This window comes from Rana temporaria, chromosome 1, assembly GCF_905171775.1.
Source record: "Rana temporaria chromosome 1, aRanTem1.1, whole genome shotgun sequence".
Lineage (NCBI taxonomy): Eukaryota > Metazoa > Chordata > Amphibia > Anura > Ranidae > Rana > Rana temporaria.
In genome coordinates this window covers 295,436,866-295,459,462 of record NC_053489.1, presented here as the reverse complement: position 1 = coordinate 295,459,462, position 22,597 = coordinate 295,436,866, and the positions used below count along the sequence as shown (strand labels likewise).

The following is a 22,597-nucleotide window of genomic DNA, read 5'->3' as shown; positions in this document are numbered from 1 at the left end:
AAGAACAATAGAAGTATGACTTTAACATTGGCAATCACAAAAAAATACAAGAAATGAGAGCCCCGTTTAACCAGTTTCTATGGCCCTAACTAAGGAAGAAAAAAAAAAAAGAATAGCGATCATGAATAAAACGTAACATGTTCTTACTAATCAGTGTGAGGAAATTGTTGGATCAAAAAGCACACTGAAACAGGAATGAACTATTGTCCTCACAGAAATGGGGTGAATGAGTTGCATTCTTTCCTTAAAGAAACCATGGTGTGTTTAATTAGGCTTCTTTTGAAATAAAATCATTTCAAATTTTAAAGGGAATATACACAAAAGAAGCTGTCCTAAGGTCACCTGTGTGTGCGCCTGCCAGTCATCAGAAACATGACAAGGAACAAGCCTGGCTTCCTCAATGATATATTATTAGACTACCAACTTGCAATCAGTGGAAACTGTGCAAAACACTAACAGTCTGATATGCCGAGATTGTAAACTTGTAATTTTACAATGCAGGTTTCATGCAGCACAGCACGATAACAAACGTTTGTCTGAGGCAAATCATCAACTCACCAGCTTGGCCATTTTTCCGTAATCAATCCATCTGACTGTAGCAAAATTTGTTGATTCGGCACAGTTGAAGCCATGATTGAAACCTGCATGATACCCATATGGGAAAGTGATCATAAATTCACCAGCTTCTTGTGTAACCTGCAGGGGAGAATCAAAAAGCAAGACAAACTGTGAAAAGAAAAAGAAAATGAACGTCTAACAGAGATATCAAAGCAGCAAAAGAGAAAAAGAAGAAAATATATCCTGTGTCGAAACAAGAACAAGATCTAAATGAAGCTTTGAGAGCAAAAAAAAAAATGCTGAAATCTTAGGTGACATTTCAGGTTATTACAATACATTTGTTAAATAGCACTTATTGTAAATCATTGAAAAAATGCATGAAAACGTCAGTTTTTTAGTTTTGAGCACATGGCCAATGATCACTTGGAAAGAACTTACTTTACAAAGTGTTTTAGATAGACATATCCGACATGTCTTAAAGCGGAGTTCCACCCAAAAATGGAACTTCCACTTTTCGGATCCCCTCTGGTGTCACATTTGGTACCTTTCAGGGGGGACCAGATACCTGTCTAATCCAGGTATTTGCTCCCACTTCCGCCATGTCCGGCCCCTCCTCCAGCCCCCCAGCTTTCTTCTGTGAGACACACAGGTCCCAGAAGACAGCAGGGACCAGTGAGATTGCGCATACGCAGTAGAGAACCAGGCAGTGAAGCCGTAAGGCTTCAGGTGCCAACATTGTGGGCGCCCAGGACAGGTAAACTGTCCATATATTCAAAGTCTGCAGCTGCAGTATTTGTAGCTGCTGACTTTTGAATTATATAACTGTCAGTGCTAACCTCTCCCGCCATTAATGCTAGTCATCAGCCTGCAGAGCTTGAATACTGTAAAGTTTGGGGTTATTACCAACTGTGGTGGTGACCATAAGCAAAGCTGTTTTACAAACAAGTGTTTTTTTTTTGTTTTGTTTTTTAAAAGGCAAACAAAACAGCGCTTCCAACAGCAAACAATAATAGCTTATAGTAGTTGTAAACCTGAGACATGAAATATGAACAAAGCATATCCCTCTATAGTGTATACGTGTCACAATTAATAACACCAAGTGCCATGTCTGTCTGCTGCTTCGTTCTGCTATCAGCATGAATCACTTTTAATACGTTTTCCGGACAAGAGAAAAATGGTGACACAGGAAGAATCTCCAGCCGATTGACAGCCTCACTGCAGTATGCTTTTTCCCCTTATTTCTGAATTTTCAGACAAGCTTTATAAAATTCTGGACTTAGAATCGATAGAGAAGAGAAGACTGCAGTTAAAGAGGAGTTCCACCCAAAAATGGAACTTCCTTTTAACCCACTCCTCTCCCCCTTACATGCCACATTTGGCATGTAATTTTTTTTTGGGGGGGGGGGGGGGGGAGTGGGGGCTTCAGGAGAAGGGGACTTCCTGTCCCACTTCCTCCTTCCGCCGAGGGGCTGCAAAGGCGATACGTCATATCGCCTTTTGGCAGCCCCTCCCAGGCGATCGCCTGTCCAATCAAGCAGCGCCGGGCCGCGCCGCGCATGCGCAGTGCCGCTCGCGCATGCGCAGTGGGTGCCCGCCCGTGAAGCCGAAAGCGGTCACGGCCGGGTGCCCACAGTGACAATGAAGACGCCGGCCGGGGAAGGGGGGGGGATGGGGGAGAAGAGCGGACCCCCGGCCGGCGTGTCGCTGGAACGCAGGAGCAGGTAGTGTCAGTTTATTAAAAGCCAGCAGCTACACTTTTTGTAGCTGCTGACTGTTAATAAACTTAAAAAATGGGTGGAAAACCCCTTTAAACAGGTTCAAACCAAGTAGGATTTGTTTAATCTCTCAGTATAACCTGAGGCCAGTCACTTTACTGGGTATATGTGAGCGTTTAAAACCACTTTAATTTCAGCATAAAATGACAACATAAAACCTGTCATCATAGTGAATGGGCTGGCGGGCAAACCTAGCCACTGAGAGCCGCAGCAAGAACTGCCGCTATAATTCGCACCGGCCTTAATCTCCTGTATGAATGTAGCCTTAAGGCTGTGTTCACACTAGTGCGAATTGGATGGTTACACCGCATCCAATTCGCATGACAGGAAATTGTGAACAGCTCTCTGGAGCCGGTTAACAAATCTCCATCGCTGCTGTGAAGCGGCTTGCACAGGAGTCCTGTGCGTCTTTGGCTTTGTTTCAAGGACGAATTCAGGCAAAAATTTGTCCCGATTCGTCCCTAAAACAGAACAGGGATGAACCGGAGCCCTTCTGCAAGCTGCATCCGGCATAAGTGTGAACCCAGCCTAAAGTGAAGTTCCACCCATTTTTTTAACCACTTAAGACCCGGACCAAAATGCAGCTGAAGGGCCTTGCCCCTTTTTGCGATTTGGCACTGCGACGCTTTAACTGACAATTGCGCGGTCGTGCGACGTTGCTCCCAAAAAAATTGGCGTCCTTTTTTTTCCCACAAATAGAGCTTTCTTTTGGTGGTATTTGATCACCTTTGCCGTTTTTTATTTTTTGCGCTATAAACAAAAATAGAGCGACAATTTTGAAAAAAATGCAATATTTTTTACCTTTCGCTATAAATAAATATCCCCCAAAAATATATTTTTGCTCAGTTTAGGCCGATACGTATTCTTCTACCTATTTTTGGTAAAAAAAAAAATCGCAATAAGCGTTTATCGGTTGGTTTGCTCAAAATTTATAGCGTTTACAATATAGGGGATAGTTTTATTATATTTTTATAATTTTTTTTTTTTTTTTTTTTTTTTACTACTAATTGCGGCGATCAGCGATTTTTTTCGTGACTGCGACATTATGGCGGACACTTCGGACAATTTGGACACATTTTTGGGACCATTGTCATTTTCACAGCAAAAAATGCATTTAAAATGCATTGTTTATTGTGAAAATGACAATTGCAGTTTGGGAGTTAACCACAAGGGGGCGCTGATGGGGTTATGTGTTCCCTGAAGTGTGTTTACAACTGTAGGGGGGTGTGGCTGTAGGTGTGACGTCATCGATTGTGTTCCCCTATAAAAGGGATGACACGATCGATGCAGCCGCCACAGTGAAGAACGGGGAAGCCGTGTTTACACACAGCTCTCACCGTTCTTCAGCTCCGGGGACCGATCGCGGGACTGCAGCGGCAATCGGGTCCGCGGTCCCAGTCTCGACCTTCAGGACCTACAGGATGTGCCCAGCTGTGACATTCTGCCAACGTATATGTGCAGGAGGCGGTCCTTAAGTGGTTAATGTCCAATCCTTCCCACGGCCATCTGCAATGTTATTCGAAATGTCAATTTTTTATTTTCTGAATACCTGTTTTGCAATTATTTTCTGGATCCGTTACGGCTCCAGCCGCCTAGGCTATTTAGTCACAAAGCAATTCCCATGTCTTCCTGGGATATCGGCATCATCTATCTATAAGTCCATGGGAATTGCCAAATACTGAAATCTTGTGTGTTTTGTAGACCGGAAATAATGCATCGGCAACCTGTCAGGGAGAAACAGCGCAGCGCAGTGGCAGGCGCAAGATCGGAAGGATCATGCTGGATAGCCAGCTGCATCAAAACCTGGAATTGAAGACAAGCGGGCTTCAGATGTCAACAACAGCGATGGACTCTAGATGCTTCCGAGGTCAGGTTAGATTTTAGGAGAAAAAAAACACAAGGACCACATTACTGACATTATCCAAATGTTACACAGTAGAAAAAGTGGTAATAATTATGGTGGAGCATGTTTTACAATCCAACGTTAAATCAACAAGGGCAGAAGATTTAATAGGTGGAAAGTTGCAGAAAATGACTGAAGGTCCGCTTTAAGGTCGGGTAGAGGCACTATAAGGCCTCTTTCCCACGGACGGATAGAATGGAGCTTTTAGCTGCGGATTCTCAAGTTATCTACCGCCGCTAAAAGCACACAATGCTTTCCTGTGGCCCCATTTACACACTGCGTTTAGCTGCGGTTTGGTGCAGATAAAAAATAACTAAAAAATTTACTGCGTCGAGAAACGATTTGGCGCAGCTATCTGCACATAACTGCAGGTAATCGCAGTGCACTGTGTCAGCTGCGTTTGGTATGAACCATGAGGGGGAACTCCACGCCAAATTTTTTAATAAAAAAACGGCATGGGTTCCCCCTCCAAGAGCATACCAGGCCCTTGGGTCTGGTATGGATTTAAAGGAAAACCCCTATGCCAAAAAAACGGGGTGGGGGTCCCCCCAAAAGTCATACCAGACTCTTATCCGAGAACGCAGCCTGGCCGGTCAGGAAAGGGGGTGGGGACAGGTGAGCACCTCCCATTCCTGAACCGTACCAGGCCACATGCCCTCAACATGGGGGTGGGTGCTTTGGGGCAAGGGGGCGCCCTGTGGCCCCCAAAGCACCTTGTCTTTATGTTGATGAGGACAAGGGCCTCTTCCAGACAACCCTGGCCGCTGGTTGTCAGGGTCTGCGGGCGGGGGGCTTATCGGAATCCAGGAGATACCTTTAATAAGGGGGCCCCCAGATCCTTTAACTCCATACCAGACCCAAGGACCTAGTATGATCTTTGAGGGGGAACCCATGCCATTTTTTTTTTATTTAAATTTGTGTGGAGTTACCCCTCATGGTTCATACCAAACACAGTGCCTGGTATTGGCGGGAATACAAGTCGGATCCCCGTTCAATATCATGCCGCCGCTAAACGCAATCGCATGTAAACGCAGCTAATCACACTGTACAAATGCAGCTGATCGCTGTGCCTGGAGTCTTGAATTTCACAGAAAATAAACATGCTTTTAACTGCGGCAGAACAGCCGTCCATGTGAAAGGGGCCCAAAAGTCACCTTTAAAAAAAAAAATTGGATTACAGAAAGATGGCACAAAGTGGATAATAGACTTGAGTTATGAACCCCATTTTTTTCCAGAGATACAGATATTAGGCCTTATATGAGATAATTAACATACCTTGTCAAAAGGAATGCCATATTTCTTTAGTATTGATGGTGATATAAGTGTCATTTTATGCCGAAGAAAGGCTTCACATCCTTGACAGCTGCTGGGGAAAAAACCTGGAAAAAAAAACCTTGCATTACAACGTATAACATGTCATACTATAATCACAAAGATGGCTGGGCAATACAAATTTATTATCAGTCACACCAGACTACAGTGTTACCAGTAATGAAACTACTTTGTTGATGAGAATAGTTCTATTTATAGTGCTGTACAGTGGTGATTATTAGAATTCATTATATATAGGGACATTTTGGGTGGGGTAATACTGCAGCTGCATCCGTTTGGTTTAATGCAATGGTTTAAAATGTGGGGTTTGTGCACATTGGCGGTTTTTTTTTATATTCAAAGCATGGAGTAGGGATATATTCTATATTTTGCTTTGTCTTAAATAACAAACAGTTTTGCAAAGAGCGCTTCAGTCTCCTCCAGACTGTCAAGTGTCCCCCTCCCCCCCCCCATAGCAAGCCACCTGCTATGGGGCAACTTGTGCAGGCTTGCTCTTGAGCTTTGCACCACGCTCTCCCTACTGGCTGTGACTAACAGCAGCAGGAGCCCAAAGCTCCCGCTGCTGCCTCACTGTCCAGGGAGGAGAGATATCACAGCGAGAGCAGCAGCTCTCGCGCACAGTGCTGGATCGAGATCTGGCTCAGCAAAGTAGAATGGGCTGCTGGGTTTGGGGGGGGGGGGGGGGGGTTGGGAGCCACACAGAACACATTTTTTTTAACTTAACGCAGACAGTGCATAAGGGGGGAAAAACCACTTTAAGGACAATACATCATTAGCAATATTCATTTATGGCTCATTAAATAAAAAAAATGAGAAGCATTCTTTTTGCACACTAAACATTTACATGCTTCTTTATTACTCTACATCAAGGTGCAATATATGTAAACAATAAGGCATATTAATAAATGAAATAAACCATTTTTAGTTTGATAAAAGAGCAATGTATATCTGCATTCTGCAACAATTTATTCCAACATCAGAAAAATGTATTCCACCTCAATACAAAACACATTTCATGGGCATAAGCAATGATGAGGGACTTCAGAGGAGTCACAAATATTATTTAAATGTATGCTTTGGAAAAAATGTACTGGGGAATGTTAAATAAGGAAGAATGCTTTTAAATTTACATCATAATACCCATAAATATGCATATCAAAACAGAACACAAAGCAAAAGTGACCACCGCTATGTCCATTGATTTTGCATACTATTTTAGCGGTACACAAAGCACTAAGCTACCAGCAGTATAAAAAAGGGGGGGGGGAGTGCATTTGTTATTTTTTTGCAAATTAACCTTTAAAACATTGCAACCATGATCAATTGATCACTGGTGCAATGCAAAGACTCTTCCCCCAGCTCTATGTAAATTCGAAAGGTACAGACTTTCAGTTACTGAGTTGCAGGAAGAGTCAATGGACTACAAGTGTGGTGATCATTATACTTGTGTCCCCCTGTCACAGTGCCAGATAGGACATGTCAGAGCACTGTGAACGTATGAGGTGGCTGTACGGAAGGAACTGCAGGTTATGATCTAAATAGGAGTGTGACATGTAACTTGGTATAAAAAAAAAAAAAAAAAAAAAAAAAAAGGTAAAGTTAGCCTTTACCACAAGCATGCAAGTGAATTAATTGTGTCAGAAGAAATGAGACCCCAGTAATCCAAAAAGTCAGCATTAAAGCCAGAGCGAATATTTTTTAGAAGGAGTTCGGCAATGGCCGTCATAATATATATATATATATATATATATATATATATATATATATATATATATATATATATATATATATATATATATATATATATATATATATGTGTATGTATGTATGTATATGTATATGTATATACACACACACACATATATACACACACACATATGTACACACATAAATACACACAAAGTTTAGGAGTGTCTATGAGAATGTTTGACCATTCTTCCAGAAGCGCATTTGTGAGGTCACGGATGTTGGAAGAGAAGGTCTGGCTAGCAGTCTCTGCTCTAATTCACCCTAAAGGTGTTCTATCGGGTTGAGGTCAGGACTCTGTGCAGCCAGTCAAGTTCCTCCACCTCAAACTCGCTCATCCATGTCTTTATGGACCGTGCTTTGTGCCCTGGTCCAAATCATTTGGTGGTGGGGAGGGATTATGGTGTGGGGTTGTTTTTTCAGGGGTTAGGCTTGGCCCCTTAGCTCCAGTGAAAGGAGCAATAATAAAGACATTTTGGACAATTTCATGTTTCCAACTTTGTGGGAACAGTTTGGCAATGGCCTCTTCCTGTTCCAACATGCACAAAGAAGGGTCTTAGCAGGGGTGGTGGAAAATGAACTTCAAGTGCAATAATTCACATTATATTAACTAAAACATATAAAATAAAGTGCAAAAAAAAAAGACTTCTAGTGCTATAATGGTGTGAACCTCCCAAAAAAAAAAAAAGTTGTTGCACTTAGTTAAAGCGGGAGTTAACCCGAAAAAATGTTTTGAACATTAGATTGGGTTTAATTACGGGAAGCAGAATCGGGTGTTTTGTTTAAAATCAATGCAGTTCTTACCGTTTTAGAGATAGATGTTCTCCGCCGCTTCCCATAATTAGGCCCAATCTAATGTTAAAAATAACGGACGTTACTTACCGGTAACGGTGTTTCTATGAACCTTCCAGGACGGCACCCGAGAGATGATGGCTCCTCCCCACAGGAAACACAATCACTTAACAATTTAAAAGTCCCCACCCTTCCCCTTGATCCTCAGTATGAATTAGAGTAGTCCTGAACTGGTTCACAAGGGACATTGTTCCGTATAGGTACTTACCACCTAGCGTTTAGCTTATCTTTTCCCTCCACATAGGGCGGGAAGTAGGCCTGCCGTCCTGGAAGGTTCATAGAAACACCGTTACCGGTAAGTAACGTCCGTTTTCTCTCATCACCTTCCAGGACGGCACCCGAGAGGATAGACGAGTAACCAACAGGCCTACTTTAGGGTGGGACCCTTGCCTGCAAGGTCTTTTGCTAGATGTCAGAATCTGATTTTATTTCACCACTTCCACTTCCTAGTGTGTGATGAGGGTATCCTAGCTGGATCATGAAAATGACCTGCAGGTCTGCTCCACCTATGCTCCTGTCTCCTCTTTGGATGCAGAGTCTAGGTGGCACGTGCTCTTAAAGGAAAAAAAAAAAATTCTGAGAGCTTGAGTATTCTTTAGGATAGAAAGGTTGGCTGCGCCAATATTCTAGCCATCGTGGTTGATAGTGTCTGCAAAGCTGCATAAGACCATCCAAAGTTTAGTCAGAGATTTGTTCTGTGAAACAAAGACCTACTTTGATCAACCCAGAAAAAAAGAAAAAAAAAACAACATGTGGTTTTAAGCCACTAGTCTGTACAGGAGAATGGTTTAGAAAGAAACAGGGTCTCCCGACGTACAATCCTTGTGGGTCCCCCTTTTTTGTTTGCCAAAGTCCTGGTGAAACAAGGAAATAAACCCACTCAAGGATACTAGATTAAGGGAAGTCTATTCCCTTCACTCAAATGACTGGACAGGTATGTGACCAAGCAGGGCGTTTGGTGTGCTCCTGCACTCCCTTCAGTCCACCTGTCCACCTCCATTCATTGGAATGCATGTGACTTTATAGCGAGGACACTTATTGGTCAGTGTCTGGACCACAGGATACCTTGGCGTGGCTCGTTCGTGCGTCCGCTAATACGCGTGGACAGACTCCTGTCTCCAACGTACACTGCTAGACCGGACAAAAACAGCTGCTCTGCAAGCCGGTTGACAAGCAGGTCCCATCCTGGTCATTCCCCATTTCTGGGTTCCTTCCCATCTGAATACCGACATGTCAGATGTGAGATTGTTCTATATACCCTAGGCTCCTTATAACCCTGCGAGTCGATCATTAAACTACGCAGAAAGGAGCCCGTTACGAAATTGCGAGTAACCACTGCATTCATTGGTATATAACAGAAAAGAACAAAGGTGTCGGGGAAAGAAAACTTTTCACCGCCCCCCGCGTATAATATGCAGATACATTTTACCCTATAATCTCAGGGTAAACCCATGAGTGCCACACGCCAACAGAATACAGTATTCTGTAAAAATCCAGTGTTTGAGGTCATGATCCACTCCACGCACCAAGGAGTGTTAAGTTAAGCAGATCCCTACCACAAGGGACCAATGCCATAGTAGGAGTAAAAGATGAATATTGGTTATTCATATCCAGTTCGTCCGAGGGGGTGACATGAAGGACATACACTGAGCTATAAGGCTCGGATCGGATCGGGAGAACCAGTCAGAAAGAATCCTGATGCTGAATTTTTTAGGCAAACAGCCCCTAACAGCGTAACCCCTTTCCTACTAAAAAGAACCTACTAGGTGATTTTATGACCTCCTTCCAGTGTCCTATAACCCTACTGGGTTCAGGTCTAGGGAATGTCCCTGGCATGCCTAGAAGTAAAGGCCCGCAATCAGAACTCCTGTTCCTTCCATGTGAATGGAAAATAAGGTCTGAAATAAAGTGACCGAAATGAAGTGACCAAAATGTCCCAGATATACAGGTCCTAGATCTTGTATTTCCGAAGGACAGCAAGCTCAGACTTAATATGGAAAGACAGATAGACACCCCCAGCCTCCACTGCTGTGTTTTCTGATATACAGACACCTGTAGAATAGAGAAGACACAACCAACCTTAGGTGTGTATTTCTCATATGTAGTAAGATACCATATAACCTAAGCCCAGAGAAAGGACAGAAGCTCCAAGTGTGAGCTTCTGATGCTTAATAGGTTTATAGGTCCTGTATCCAACAGAGAGGCCACTAGCCAATCTGGAGTATTTTTTTTTTTTTTTTTTTCTGAGTAATAAACAACGCAGAGGACACAGACACCTTCTACTGCTGCGTTTTATTTATGTGCAGCGACCCAAGGTAATAGATTCAGGACAGGAGGACAAGAACCACTATAAGTGTTGTCTATTCCTGACTGACCGCAGTACGGTCTTCCAATCAACAGAAAATAATACTAGCACCTATAGTATATCTCTGATGATCATAGAAAAAAACAAACAGTCGCATGGCCAGTATGACCAAAAGGACATATGCGGCCTCAACCGTGTATTGCTGGTGTTATACTCCCTGCAGTCATAACTAGCAGAGAGTGGTATTAGCATACTTCAGATAAACAATAGGGTATAGGACAAGGGACCGAAATGTTACAGACAGTAACATTGTGTATTCCAACACCCACAGTCATATACCTGATAGAAACGTCACTAGCAAGAACACTCAATGCTGTGCGTTTCTGGATAGTAACAGTATACCGTCATGAACCCACAATACCAGTTGTGCATTATTTTGATTAGAAAAAAAAAACTTGGAAAGTTTATATGACCAACAGCATGTTGTCAGCAACCCAATGTGTTACTTAATGCAACCTTGTCGGGTCATCTAATCAACAGAAATGTCACTAGCAAAAAAGGACCCTTAAAGCAGTGCATATCTGAATTTATAAATATCCTTAACAATAATACAATGCTATGCGTTTCTAATCAGCAAAATTGCATAGTCATATAACCAGCAGAAGTGTCGCGATCAGTAACTCAGCATCATGCGTTTCTGATAAGTGTACCAACATGTAACCTCCAGAAATTTTTACCAACAGTAACTCAGTGTGGTATGTTTCTGAATAACCATAGTGTGCGGTTTATATAATAGAGGTGTCACCGACAAATCAATGTCATGCTTCTCTGATAAGCAATAATATACATGCATGTATCCGACAGAAATTACACCGACAGTAACTCAATGTGGTATGTTTCTGAATAACAATAGTGTGCGAATATAGCATAGAGGCGTCACCACCATTCAGTGTTATGCGTTTGATAAGGAACAGAGTACCGTTATCTAATCAATTTTAGGCATTTCTGGTGAGTCATAAGATATCCCTTGATCATCAGTCTACATATATACACACACAAATATATATATATACATACACACACACACACACACATATATCTCAGAAATGACCCAAGATAAACCCATGTTGTGCATTTCTGATGTGCGGACAGACCAACGCTCTATCCTAGCATAACCTGAGTTTCAGATATTGATCCTTCATCCCAGTGAAGGAACATGGTAGTTCCAAATACTGGAAATCCGAGGTGTGTGACTATACCACAATAGTGGTAGCTGCTATTCTGCTATTGCAAAGGTCTGAGTAGGTGTAGCTGGTCCACACACAGGTGGGAGCTAGTCCAAGCCTTTAAGGTCTTAACGAGCACAGACTCAGAAATCAATTAGGTCTCTCATGAAGAGGTGACCATAGTCTCAGGCTGGAGGCAATCAGACACCTGTATGGCTGATTTTCATAGTTTTAACACAGGGGTTTGTACCAGAGAAACTCCCAATTAAGGGTTGCAGGCTAGCATTTTATGCTTCTCACACCACCTAAATGGTTTGTTGCCTGAGCCACCTTTAGGGTGGGACCCTTGCCATAGTGTGTGGTTTAGATTAACTCTAACACACTGACAGATACACCAGCAGTGTAAGGAGGAAGTGATCGGTTGGAACTTGGGAGATATTGTAACCAATAAACAACCCCCACAAGGGTAATAAACCCACTAGTATGCCCCCTGTTGGGCCTATCCTAAGAGTTTAGGAGGTCAGTTTTTTGGCTAAAAAACCTAACTGCACCCTTGTGATCTGCCTGTCAGATTCATGGCAGGCTGGCCCTAACTGGATTGAGCCTTGCTCAGCCCCCTTTTATGAGATTATTCTAGGGATTTTATAATCTCCTCAGAGGCCTGTATTTGCCTGCAGGAGTCCAACCAGACCCTCTAGGGTGAATGGCTCCTGTTTAGCTTGGCTTACCATATCCTCCCTGTCCTCCTTAAGCTTCCTCTACCTGGACTAGAGGGAATGACTGAGGGCGGGGGAAGGGCACTAGGTTCCGTTCGGACGAGGCCTTCTTGGGAGGATATGTCTTCTCTAGGGATAAGCTCCTCTATGTCAGACCTTAAGTTACGGACTGCCTGGCGGCTTCATGGAAAGTTTTTCCTTTCTCTGCCCAGTTATGAGGAGCTATGCCCTGTAGCGGTAGGAGACTGTTTATTTGGGGTCTCCTGGGATCCGCTGGGGGGTTTTTGCAAGACAAGAGATATACATATATGCATAATATTACTTTGTCCTCCCCCAGGACTGCAGGTTTGTACTGGGGAGGTGAAAGGGTGAGAAGTAAAAACCAGTCCTGTGCTGGCTGGCTGGCCCCAGAGACTCAGACCCTGAAGACCAGGACTCTCACTCCCTTTCCTCCTCCCTTTCCAAGGGGGAATGTACTCACTGCGCCCCGACCTGGATCTGCCTGCAGTCACATTTGCCTTCATCTCCTCCTGTCCATGAGGAGGTTTGGCTGGGTCCCCGGCTGTCGGTACCTCTTGTAAGGGCTATCCGCAAGCCGACCCTTCCACCGCCATGCTTCTCTCCGGCGTCCCTTCCGGGTTGCGCTGTGAGGCAAAAGCCCACCTTCACTCAGAGAGGCTTGGAGCGCCATGTTTCCAAAAGTAGGAAGCAGTACCCGGGAAGAGAGAGCTCTTCAAATGGCGGCGTTTCTTCTGCACCCTAGCGATGGCAAGCCTCCCCGCAGCTCAGAGCGCTGGTGCACGCCTGGGGCGACCTGCGAGTTAGACCCGAAGGCCTACAGGTTAGTTCAGCCCTCCCCGGCCTCCCTAAGACCTGTCTCAACAGGGGTACCTTCGACCCTCCCCGGTCTCTAGGTTTTCAAACAAAACAAACGTGACGATGTGTTCGGAGAAACACAATCAATACTGAGGATCAAGGGGAAGGGTGGGGACTTTTAAATTGTTAAGTGATTGTGTTTCCTGTGGGGAGGAGCCATCATCTCTCGGGTGCCGTCCTGGAAGGTGATGAGAGAAAGATTATTTGGGTGAACCTCCACTTTAATTTGTTTTGCAATTATCTGTAGAGAGGTTTCCACTATCCCTGCTAAGGTACATTTTTTATGTCTTGTTTTCAGTTTGATGTGTATTATATGTGAAGTTGCGTATCATAGAGACCGGTATTGTGGCAATATTGATGTTTATTGAGATCTCTATACATTAGAAGGTTCCACCATTATTAAGTCATTGATCAAGTTAGCGCTGCACTTTTTTTTGGTGGTGTGAACATGTAACCGTGCTTAGTGGAAGGCCTTTTCCTGACAGATTGTTTTTTTACCTCCAGTAGTTTATTCTAAATAGTAGTGTCGCGATTACCAATTATACTAAACATTGGCATGTGGCACTAATAAACAATGACGGATTTCAGTTGTGCCACACCCCCCCCATGGACAATCATGGGTGAGTTAATCTCCCTATACCTGCCCACTGATAGGCTGCCCTGATTGGCACCGATAGGCAGCACTGATGGGCTTTGATTGGAAGCACCGATTGGCACTAATAGGCAGCACTCATAGGTGGCATTTATTGGCACTGATGGACAACTCTCATATACAGCACTCATGACAACGACAGAGGAGAGGGGGAGTTTTACATGCAGCAGATCGTGAGACGCTCAGTGTGTGAAACCGTCATGTAAGGTAACTGCATGCAGGAAGAGAGACCAGCTGTCACAACACATCAATGATTTAGGGGATGAGTGGCTGTCAAACATCAGCCAACGAATGGGCTGCTTAAGAAAGGGGGCGGAGACACAAATATAGCGGCCTGCCCAGACCCCATCCCATTGGCTGGTGTTTTTAGCAAAGACCCTAGAGAATAACATGGCGGTCGTTGCAATATTTTATGTCACACGGTATTTGCGTCTTTTTTTGGAAAAAATACACATTTTGAAATTTTAAAAAATTGAACACAGTAAAGTTGGTCCAATTTTTTTTGCACATCGTGAAAGATAATGTTACACCGAGTAAACAGATACCCAACATGTTGTACTTTAAAACTGAATGCACTTGTGGAATGGCAACAAACTGCGGTACATAATAATCTCCATAGGCAACGTTTACATTTTATTTTTATTTTTTTAATGGTTGCCTGTTTAGAGTTACAGAGGAGGTTTTTTGGTAGAATTGTTGCTCTTGCTCAAATGATCGCGGCAATACCCCACATGTGTAATTTGAACACGGTTTACATTTGCAGGTGTGACTTACGTACGCGTTTTCTTTGGTGCCATTGGCAGCCGAGAAAACCAGAAGCAGACCCGATTGAAGCCGATTACAGCTTCGTTCGGGACTCCACACAGCTGGCGGACGTAGCGGATAGACACTCCAGTCTCCCGGTGGGACAGGAGTACCCGTTAGAGCAGTGGAAGGCAGCAGGGGAGGTTTGGATGTTCCCTCACACTCCTGATAACAGTCGAGAGGCTCATTAGCCGCATCAGTTATGAGAGAGCCAAATGCTAGCTCTAAAAGAAAAAAAAAAAAAAACTGTACCGGGGTGACGTGATTTGGTGTGAAGTGGTTAATTGACTTCCTCAACTCTGAGAATCAAGCCAGACATTACAGAACAGTTAGGAGCGATCTGACTGTGTCTTTTAGGTCAGTTACATCCCTAAACAGGAACATTCCACTCACATAAGGCAATGAAAAACGGAGGGGAAGCCACATGGACACAACCCCAAAGTCAGGGAAAATAATAGTGACTGTTATTTAAAGGGGTTGTAAAGGTTTGTTTTTTCTTTTCTAAATAGGTTCCTTTAAGCTGTTACCTTTTCCTTCGATTTTCCTTCTAAATTTTTTTTTTCTTTGTCTGAATTTCTCACTTCCTGTTCCTCCTCAGTAAGCTGTTCAGTAAGCTGTTCAGTAAGCTGTTCAGTAAGCTGTTCAGTAAGCTGTTCAGTAAGCTGTTCAGTAAGCTGTTCAGTAAGCTGTTCTGCCTGACTAAACACCGCTCGGATGATGGTGGAAAGCTTACCGAGGAGAAAAAGGAAGTGACAAAGAAAAAAAAATTTAGAAGGCAAATCGAAGGAAAAGGTAAGTGAACCAACAATGCACTAGCTTTAAGGAACCAATTTAGAAAATAAAAAACAAACCTTTACAACCAACCCCTTTAAAGCTTGCTATACACCAATCAAATTTTGATTCAATTATGACAGTCCTCGCTCATCAAAAGCTAATCATTTGATCAACTTATTTGAAAGCATATGTTGGAAAATGTTTCTTGATCAGCAGTCACAGCCGCTGATGGATTACAATGTCCTAGCGGGGAGGACACCTTCATCCACCTAATTTTGTAGATGGAGAAAACCTGTCAACTTCTTTTCATTTATCCCTCTAAAAATAAAACAAAACAGTGTATGACCAGGTTAACCTGCCTGATTGCGCTTTGTTTTTCAAAAACACTTGAACAGGACTTACACTATACCCACTAGACCAGGGATATGCAATTGGCAGACCTCCAGCTGTTGCAAAAGTCCCATCATGACTCTGCCTCTGGGTGCCATGCTTGTGGCTGTCAGAGTCTTGCTATGCCTCGTTGGACTTGTAGTTCTGCAACAGCTGGAGGACCGCTAATTTTATATCCCTGCCCTAGATCATTGCCCCAGGTTCTAGTCCTGAACTACATGCTAAACACGTGGTACATTTCTTTAAAGAGTGCAGTGTCTCCGTTCAAGCAACGTGATGCTGCTCATAGATGGTGTGATGCAATTGCCTATATGTCTCAGTTGAATTCTCCCTGCTTGCCCTGTGTGATTCTGTCCTCGGCTAACAGGTTATTGACGTGCTAATGTCCCCTCACTATTTCTAAAGGTTAATTGATCTATTGTGTTGTGTGAAGGAGATCTGTGTTTAAGTGGCTTGTGTTAATTATTCTGATTGCTCCATTGTGGTAATTATCTCTCTATATGCGGGGTCGAGCCGTCTAGTTAATGTATTCAGTACAACTAGTAATCAGCGTCATTTATGTCATTGTCTAAAGAAAATGTGTTTTCAGCATCGGCTCCGTCGTGTCTGCCTAATCATCTGTATGGAAGCCCCAGTGTGAGGGGGGGTGGAGATTTGTCATTGTAACAGTTTTGGAAATTACATATAAGCTCTGTGTGTTATAACATTAAAGTCTGTCTTGTTCTAGCAGTAAGCCTGGACTCATGTGTGACTTAATGGGCGATCTCAGGAATATCCCTCCTAGTGGAATATTGGGTGACGTTCTTATGGAAGAAGGGAATCTTTGACGGGGATATCATACAAATACCGTCACAATTGGTTGGCAGCAGAGGGATTTTCCCTTCTACTCTCCTTTACACCCGGATTCCAAGCAGACACTGGAAGAACTACTGGAAGTTCGTGGAAGGATTGCTAGCAACAAAACCAAGCGGGTCATCATAGCAGAATCAATGGAGATAGACCAGGACGACGGGATTGCAGCAACGCCAGCAGTACAAGAGATGGAGACACCAGTGATTCAGGAGGAGGAATCGCCAGCCAACAAGCTAATGAGAGAGAAGCTAGCATGGTTCGGCCCGAACCCAACGACGGATGTGGTGCTGAAAGTGATGGACCTGTTAGCGAAGGAGGCTAAACAAATAAGAGACGCAGAACTACAGAAGGCTAAACAAATAAGAGACGCAGAACTACAGTTAAAACTGGCAGCAGTCCAACAAGCAGCCGCACATTCTCCAAACAGTGAGTACAGCACAGCAGACGCAAGGAAGATTCCGTTTAGCGCTTTTAAAGCTTTTGATGAAAAGGACTGTGAGATTGATAACTACCTGGCAGATTTTGAGCGACAATGTAACCTGCACCGAATAGCTAGAGGAGACTGGGTTGCAATATTGTCAGGCAAACTGTCAGGCAAAGCTTCTGATGCTTTCCGGACCGTGCCAGATCAGGATATCCATAGCTACGCCCGGGTTAAAGAAGCGCTCCTGGCTCATTATGCAGTAACCCCAGAGTCCCACCGACAGAAGTTCAGGGACTCACGCAAAACCACGGAAGACTCTTACGCGGAGTGGGCATGCCAGTTATCCCTGTCGGCCTCTAACTGGGTTAACAGCAGCCAGGCCACCACCGCAGAGGACATTTTGCAACTAATGCTCCTGGAGCAATTTTACAATCACATCCAGACAGATGTCAAAGATTGGGTGAGAGATCGCAGGCCCATGACTCTACCAGAGGCCGCGAAGTTGGCGGATGAATATGCGGATACTCGCAAGACAAACCAGGTCACACCACGGGTACAACCTCCACGACCAACGGCGCCCTCACACCCACCAGCCGCTAGATACCAACCTCCTAACAGACCGATGACATCTAGCCCTCGCTATCCACGCCAGGAGGACAACGAACAACGCTGCTTCCGGTGCAAACAGCTGGGTCACTTCAAGCAGAATTGGCCCATGAATGACAACACCAGGTCAAATTGGTCTCAACCCGAGTACCGCCCACCAGCAGCAGCCCATTGTGTAGACTCGGCTTGGGATCCCCAGGAGCTGGGTCAGGAAGAACCATTGGGCACCCCTTACGAAGCCCTCATGGTACAATCTGTTATTACGGACAACAGGGAACACCATTGTCAGCTGGTCATGGGCGACAGCCCTGAGCCGGAGGGGCCCTGGAGGGAGCTGGGCAGAAAGAGGCACCGCCGGCTACCCCCCAAGAAGAAGAGGTCCTGGAAGCCATATAACAAGCTGACCTGGGAGGATAAGAAGCGACTGGAGGAGAGGGAGTCGCAGCGGGCGTCCCAGATGCGGGCCGAGATGTTCGACAAGGGCCCACCGGTGGCCCCTTACACCACCACCCGGTTCCTGATGATGAAGGACCACGTGGAGAGCCTGCAGGACATGAGCAAGCAGGAGCTGATCCGTGAGTACATAGAGCTGGAGGAGTGCATAAGCCGCATGGAGGAGGAGAACAACCACCTGAGGTCACAGCGGGCTGACCCCCCCAGGCTCCATGAACTGGAGATGTAGCTGGAGAAGCTCAAAGAGGAGAACTGGCGGCTGCGGAGGGAGCAGAGGGTGGCTGACCCTATGGGGCACTGAATCCAACCCCCCCCCCCCCCGGACTCTGAGCACCAGTGCTACAGCATTTCAACAAATATAACTTTTTCTTTTTATGAATCTCCTGGGATTGTCACTTCAGAGCCATAACCTGCCCCTCCCATAGCGGGACACCTAGACGGCGGCGCACAGACCCATTCGCCGTCTATACACTGACTTCTGGTGACTTTGCAGATCGCACAAAGACTTGGGGACTGACCGGCGTGTGATCTGACGACCCGGTGGCATACCTGAGTCTGAAGCAGTTGCCAAGGGAGGTCAGTCACGCCAAACGGAGTTAACCTCGGACTAAAAGCTCTGAACCCGTCAACCCTACTGGACCAGGGAAGGTCCAACCGGGTTTGCCGGAGCAGGGAGAAAAAGGGGGGCCATTGTGATGCAATTGCCTATATGTCTCAGTTGAATTCTCCCTGCTTGCCCTGTGTGATTCTGTCCTCGGCTAACAGGTTATTGACGTGCTAATGTCCCCTCACTATTTCTAAAGGTTAACTATTGTGTTGTGTGAAGGAGATCTGTGTTTAAGTGGCTTGTGTTAATTATTCTGATTGCTCCATTGTGGTAATTATCTCTCTATATGCGGGGTCGAGCCGTCTAGTTAATGTATTCAGTACAGCTAGTAATCAGCGTCATTTATGTCATTGTCTAAAGAAAATGTGTTTTCAGCATCGGCTCCGTCGTGTCTGCCTAATCATCTGTACGGAAGCCCCAGTGTGAGGGGGGACAGAGATTTGTCATTGTAACAGTTTTGGAAATTACATATAAGCTCTGTGTGTTATAACATTAAAGTCTGTCTTGTTCTAGCAGTAAGCCTGGACTCATGTGTGACTTAATGGGCGATCTCAGGAATATCCCTCCTAGTGGAATATTGGGTGACGTTCTTATGGAAGAAGGGAATCTTTGACGGGGATATCATACAAATACCGTCACAGATGGGTTATAAAATTAGTTAGCGAGAACTCCAAGGGTGCTTTCACACCGAGGCGTCTGCACTTTACTGTAACATTTTTGCAGAGGTTTTTGGTCGATAGTGGAAAAGGGTTAAAACCACCGGCAAATCACCACTGCAGCGGTGCTTTGCCGGCGCTGCCCATTTATAGCATTGGGCAGGAGCGGAGGAGGAGCAGTGTATACATTGCTCCAAAGATGCTGCTTGCAAGAGTTTTTTTTAACGTCCTGCCAGCACGTTGCCTCAGTGTGAAAGCCCTTGGGCTTTAACACAGACAGCATAAGAGCTGTTTTTCAGATGCTATTTTTAGCCTAAAAGCATCTGAAAAACACCTCAGTGTGAAAGGGGTCTTATGCCGCGTACACACAATCATTTTTCGGCTTGTAAAAAACAACGTGGGCTTCACATAATTTTCGGCTTCTGAAAAACGACAAAAAAAAAAATTCGAACATGCTGCATTTTTTAACGACGTTTTAAACAACGTAGTTTTTCGGGTTGTAAAAAATGATCGTGTGCGGGCTAAGACGACGTGAAAAACCCGCGCATGCTCAGAAGTTATGAGATGGGAGCGCTTGTTCTGGTGAAACTAACTGGTAATGGAGTAAGCACATTCATCACGCTGTAACAGACAGAAAAGCGCAAATCGTCTTTTACCAACACGAAATCAGCCCCAAGGGTGGCGTCATCTGCATGGAACTTCCCCTTTATAGTGCCGTTGTACGTCACCGTGCTTTGCTAGAGCATTTTTTTTTTTTTTTAAACGATTGTGTGTGGGCAACGTCGTTTTAATGATGAAGCTGGAAAAAAATATGTTTTTTCTAGATGCTGAAAAACATAGTTTTTTACAAGCCGAAAAATGATCGTGTGTACGCGGCATTAGGGTTTCTGCCATGATCACAAACTCACTGGGGTTGATTTACTAAACAAGGGAAGTTACACTTTGCAAGGGAATTTTTCCCCAGACCTTTGTGAAGGTAGTAAAATTTCCAAAGAATATCCAAAAACATGCAATGAGAAAAAAAAAAAAAAAAAGCTTGCATGTGATTGGATGATGGACGTCAGCAAAGATTAATCTGAGAGCCCTGGGTGGAAAAGTTGTTATGCAAAGTGCAACTCTCCTTGAAAGTAAAGAGCCCATTTGCTTTTATTACATAAACCCCACAGCGTTCCCTATGATCTCTCTTCCCTATGGCAAGTGTTTGCAGTGCCCACATGTTGAAAAATCTATGCAACAAGTGCAAATTGCAAATGTTTGGCCAGATATGAGCAAATGGGATATGCATAGAATTCCCAGAATACAAAATTAAATAGTCAGATATAGTCAGTCAATCTAATCATAAAAGGTGGTAGCTATGTTATTTCTATTAGAAAACATACACCAATCAGTCTTAACTTTATGACCACTGATAATCCATGTTAGTCACATTACCCATCTTGTTACAATGGCATCTGAAAGCAAGTGGAATATATAAGGCAGCAAGTAAACACATTGTCTCTAAAGTTGATGTGCATTACACTTTGAGCGGTCTGTGGCTACGTAGCCCCATACACCTCAGAGCGCCCATGCTGACACATGTCCACATCCAAAAGTGCCTTTAATGGGCACATGAGCATCAAGACTGGACCATGGAGCAATGGAAAAAGGTGGCCTGGTACGATAAATCACTTTTTTTTTTATTTTTACACATACATTGCATACCTGGGGAAGGGATGGCACCAGAATGCAGTTTGGAAGAAGGCAAGCCGGCGGAGAAAGTGTGATACTCTGGGCAATATTCTGCTGGGAAACCTTTGCTAACCATGTGGATGTTAATTGACATGTACCACCTACCTAAAACATTGTTGCTGACCAAGTACACCCCTTCACAGAAATGGTATTCCCTAATGGCAGTAGCTATTTTTAGGAGGATTCCCCCTGCCACACTGCAAAAATGGTTTAAGAATGGTTTGTGGTACACAACAAGTTCAAATGTGTGGACTTGGCTTTCTTAAATCCTTCAGATCTTAATCCAATCGAGTATTTGTGTTTGTTTTGCCAGCAAAAGAAGTACTTATGCAATAATAGGTGGCTGGTCATAATGTTATGGCTGATTGGTGTAGGTGTGACCCGGCTAATCCTTCCCACTTATCAATGAGAAGAGCAAAAGAAATGTGTTTTTTTTACTTTTACAAAACGTTTTATTGGCAGTTAGCACATTGCAGAGACGTTTGTCAGAACAAAAACACGAAATCTGCTAAGAAATTATACAACATTTGCCGTCTTAGGAGACACAACATTATACACAAAGGCACCAACGGTAAGACCAGTGACCATTAAAAGGTGTATAATCAGCGAGAACACAATAAGATCATTATAAGTAACAAGTCAAAGAAATGACATGTCCGCTTTATACATCAAATAAGTCCAGCAGTTGTCTAAACCAAGATTGGCCATAGGGCCATGTTGGTGCAAAGTTAGATCACAGAAAATAAAAGTGAAAAGGAGGAGGTTTACGAACAGTAATGAATATAGGTCACGGAGGAACAAAGGGAAGGGAAGGTAGGTCTCATGGGTCCACGCACCAAGCAGTGGGGAGATCATTATACCAAGATCGGAGCTCATAGTTTTTTTTTTTTTTTTTTCAGTTCGCTGGATTGAAAAAATATATATAAAATATATATATATATATATATATATATATATATATATATATATATATATATATATATATATATATATATATATAGTTTAAGAATGGGCGATTTCCAGTCAAATGTATCTATTTACACTAGATGCAATAACATTTTATGGTTTCTTATTGAATACCTAGCTCGTTTTTTTTTATAGTCAACCTGAAGTTCAGCTTCAAAGTTTTAAAAACCTTTATTGCAGAGCGACGTTCTGAACAGCTGATTTTTCTGCCTGTGGGGGAGAAATCCTAGCCAGCAGGATCTCTGGGACTACGGCAATGAAACCGAGGCTTGGATCAGGCCGATGGCGAGGGCTGGAACGCGGCACGCTGGGCGGGATGACCTCACTGGTGGGTTGCAACAGCGTTTCGGAGCATGCACACTGGTAGACGGAACTCAGGGGGCGCTCCTTTGTCAA

The 22,597-nt window shown here is 44.0% G+C and overlaps 1 protein-coding gene across 1 annotated transcript in view; it reads right to left on the bottom strand.

The window, feature by feature from the left end:
- Positions 1-22,597, bottom strand: part of KDM4C (lysine demethylase 4C) — a 705,949-nt gene that overhangs the window by 545,017 nt on the left and 138,335 nt on the right. The window contains exons 7-8 of the mRNA XM_040357651.1: positions 5,512-5,615; positions 559-696 (exon numbers count right to left, since the gene is read on the bottom strand). Of these exons, the coding sequence (XP_040213585.1) occupies positions 559-696; positions 5,512-5,615 (242 nt within the window). The remainder of the gene's footprint in view (positions 1-558; positions 697-5,511; positions 5,616-22,597) is intronic.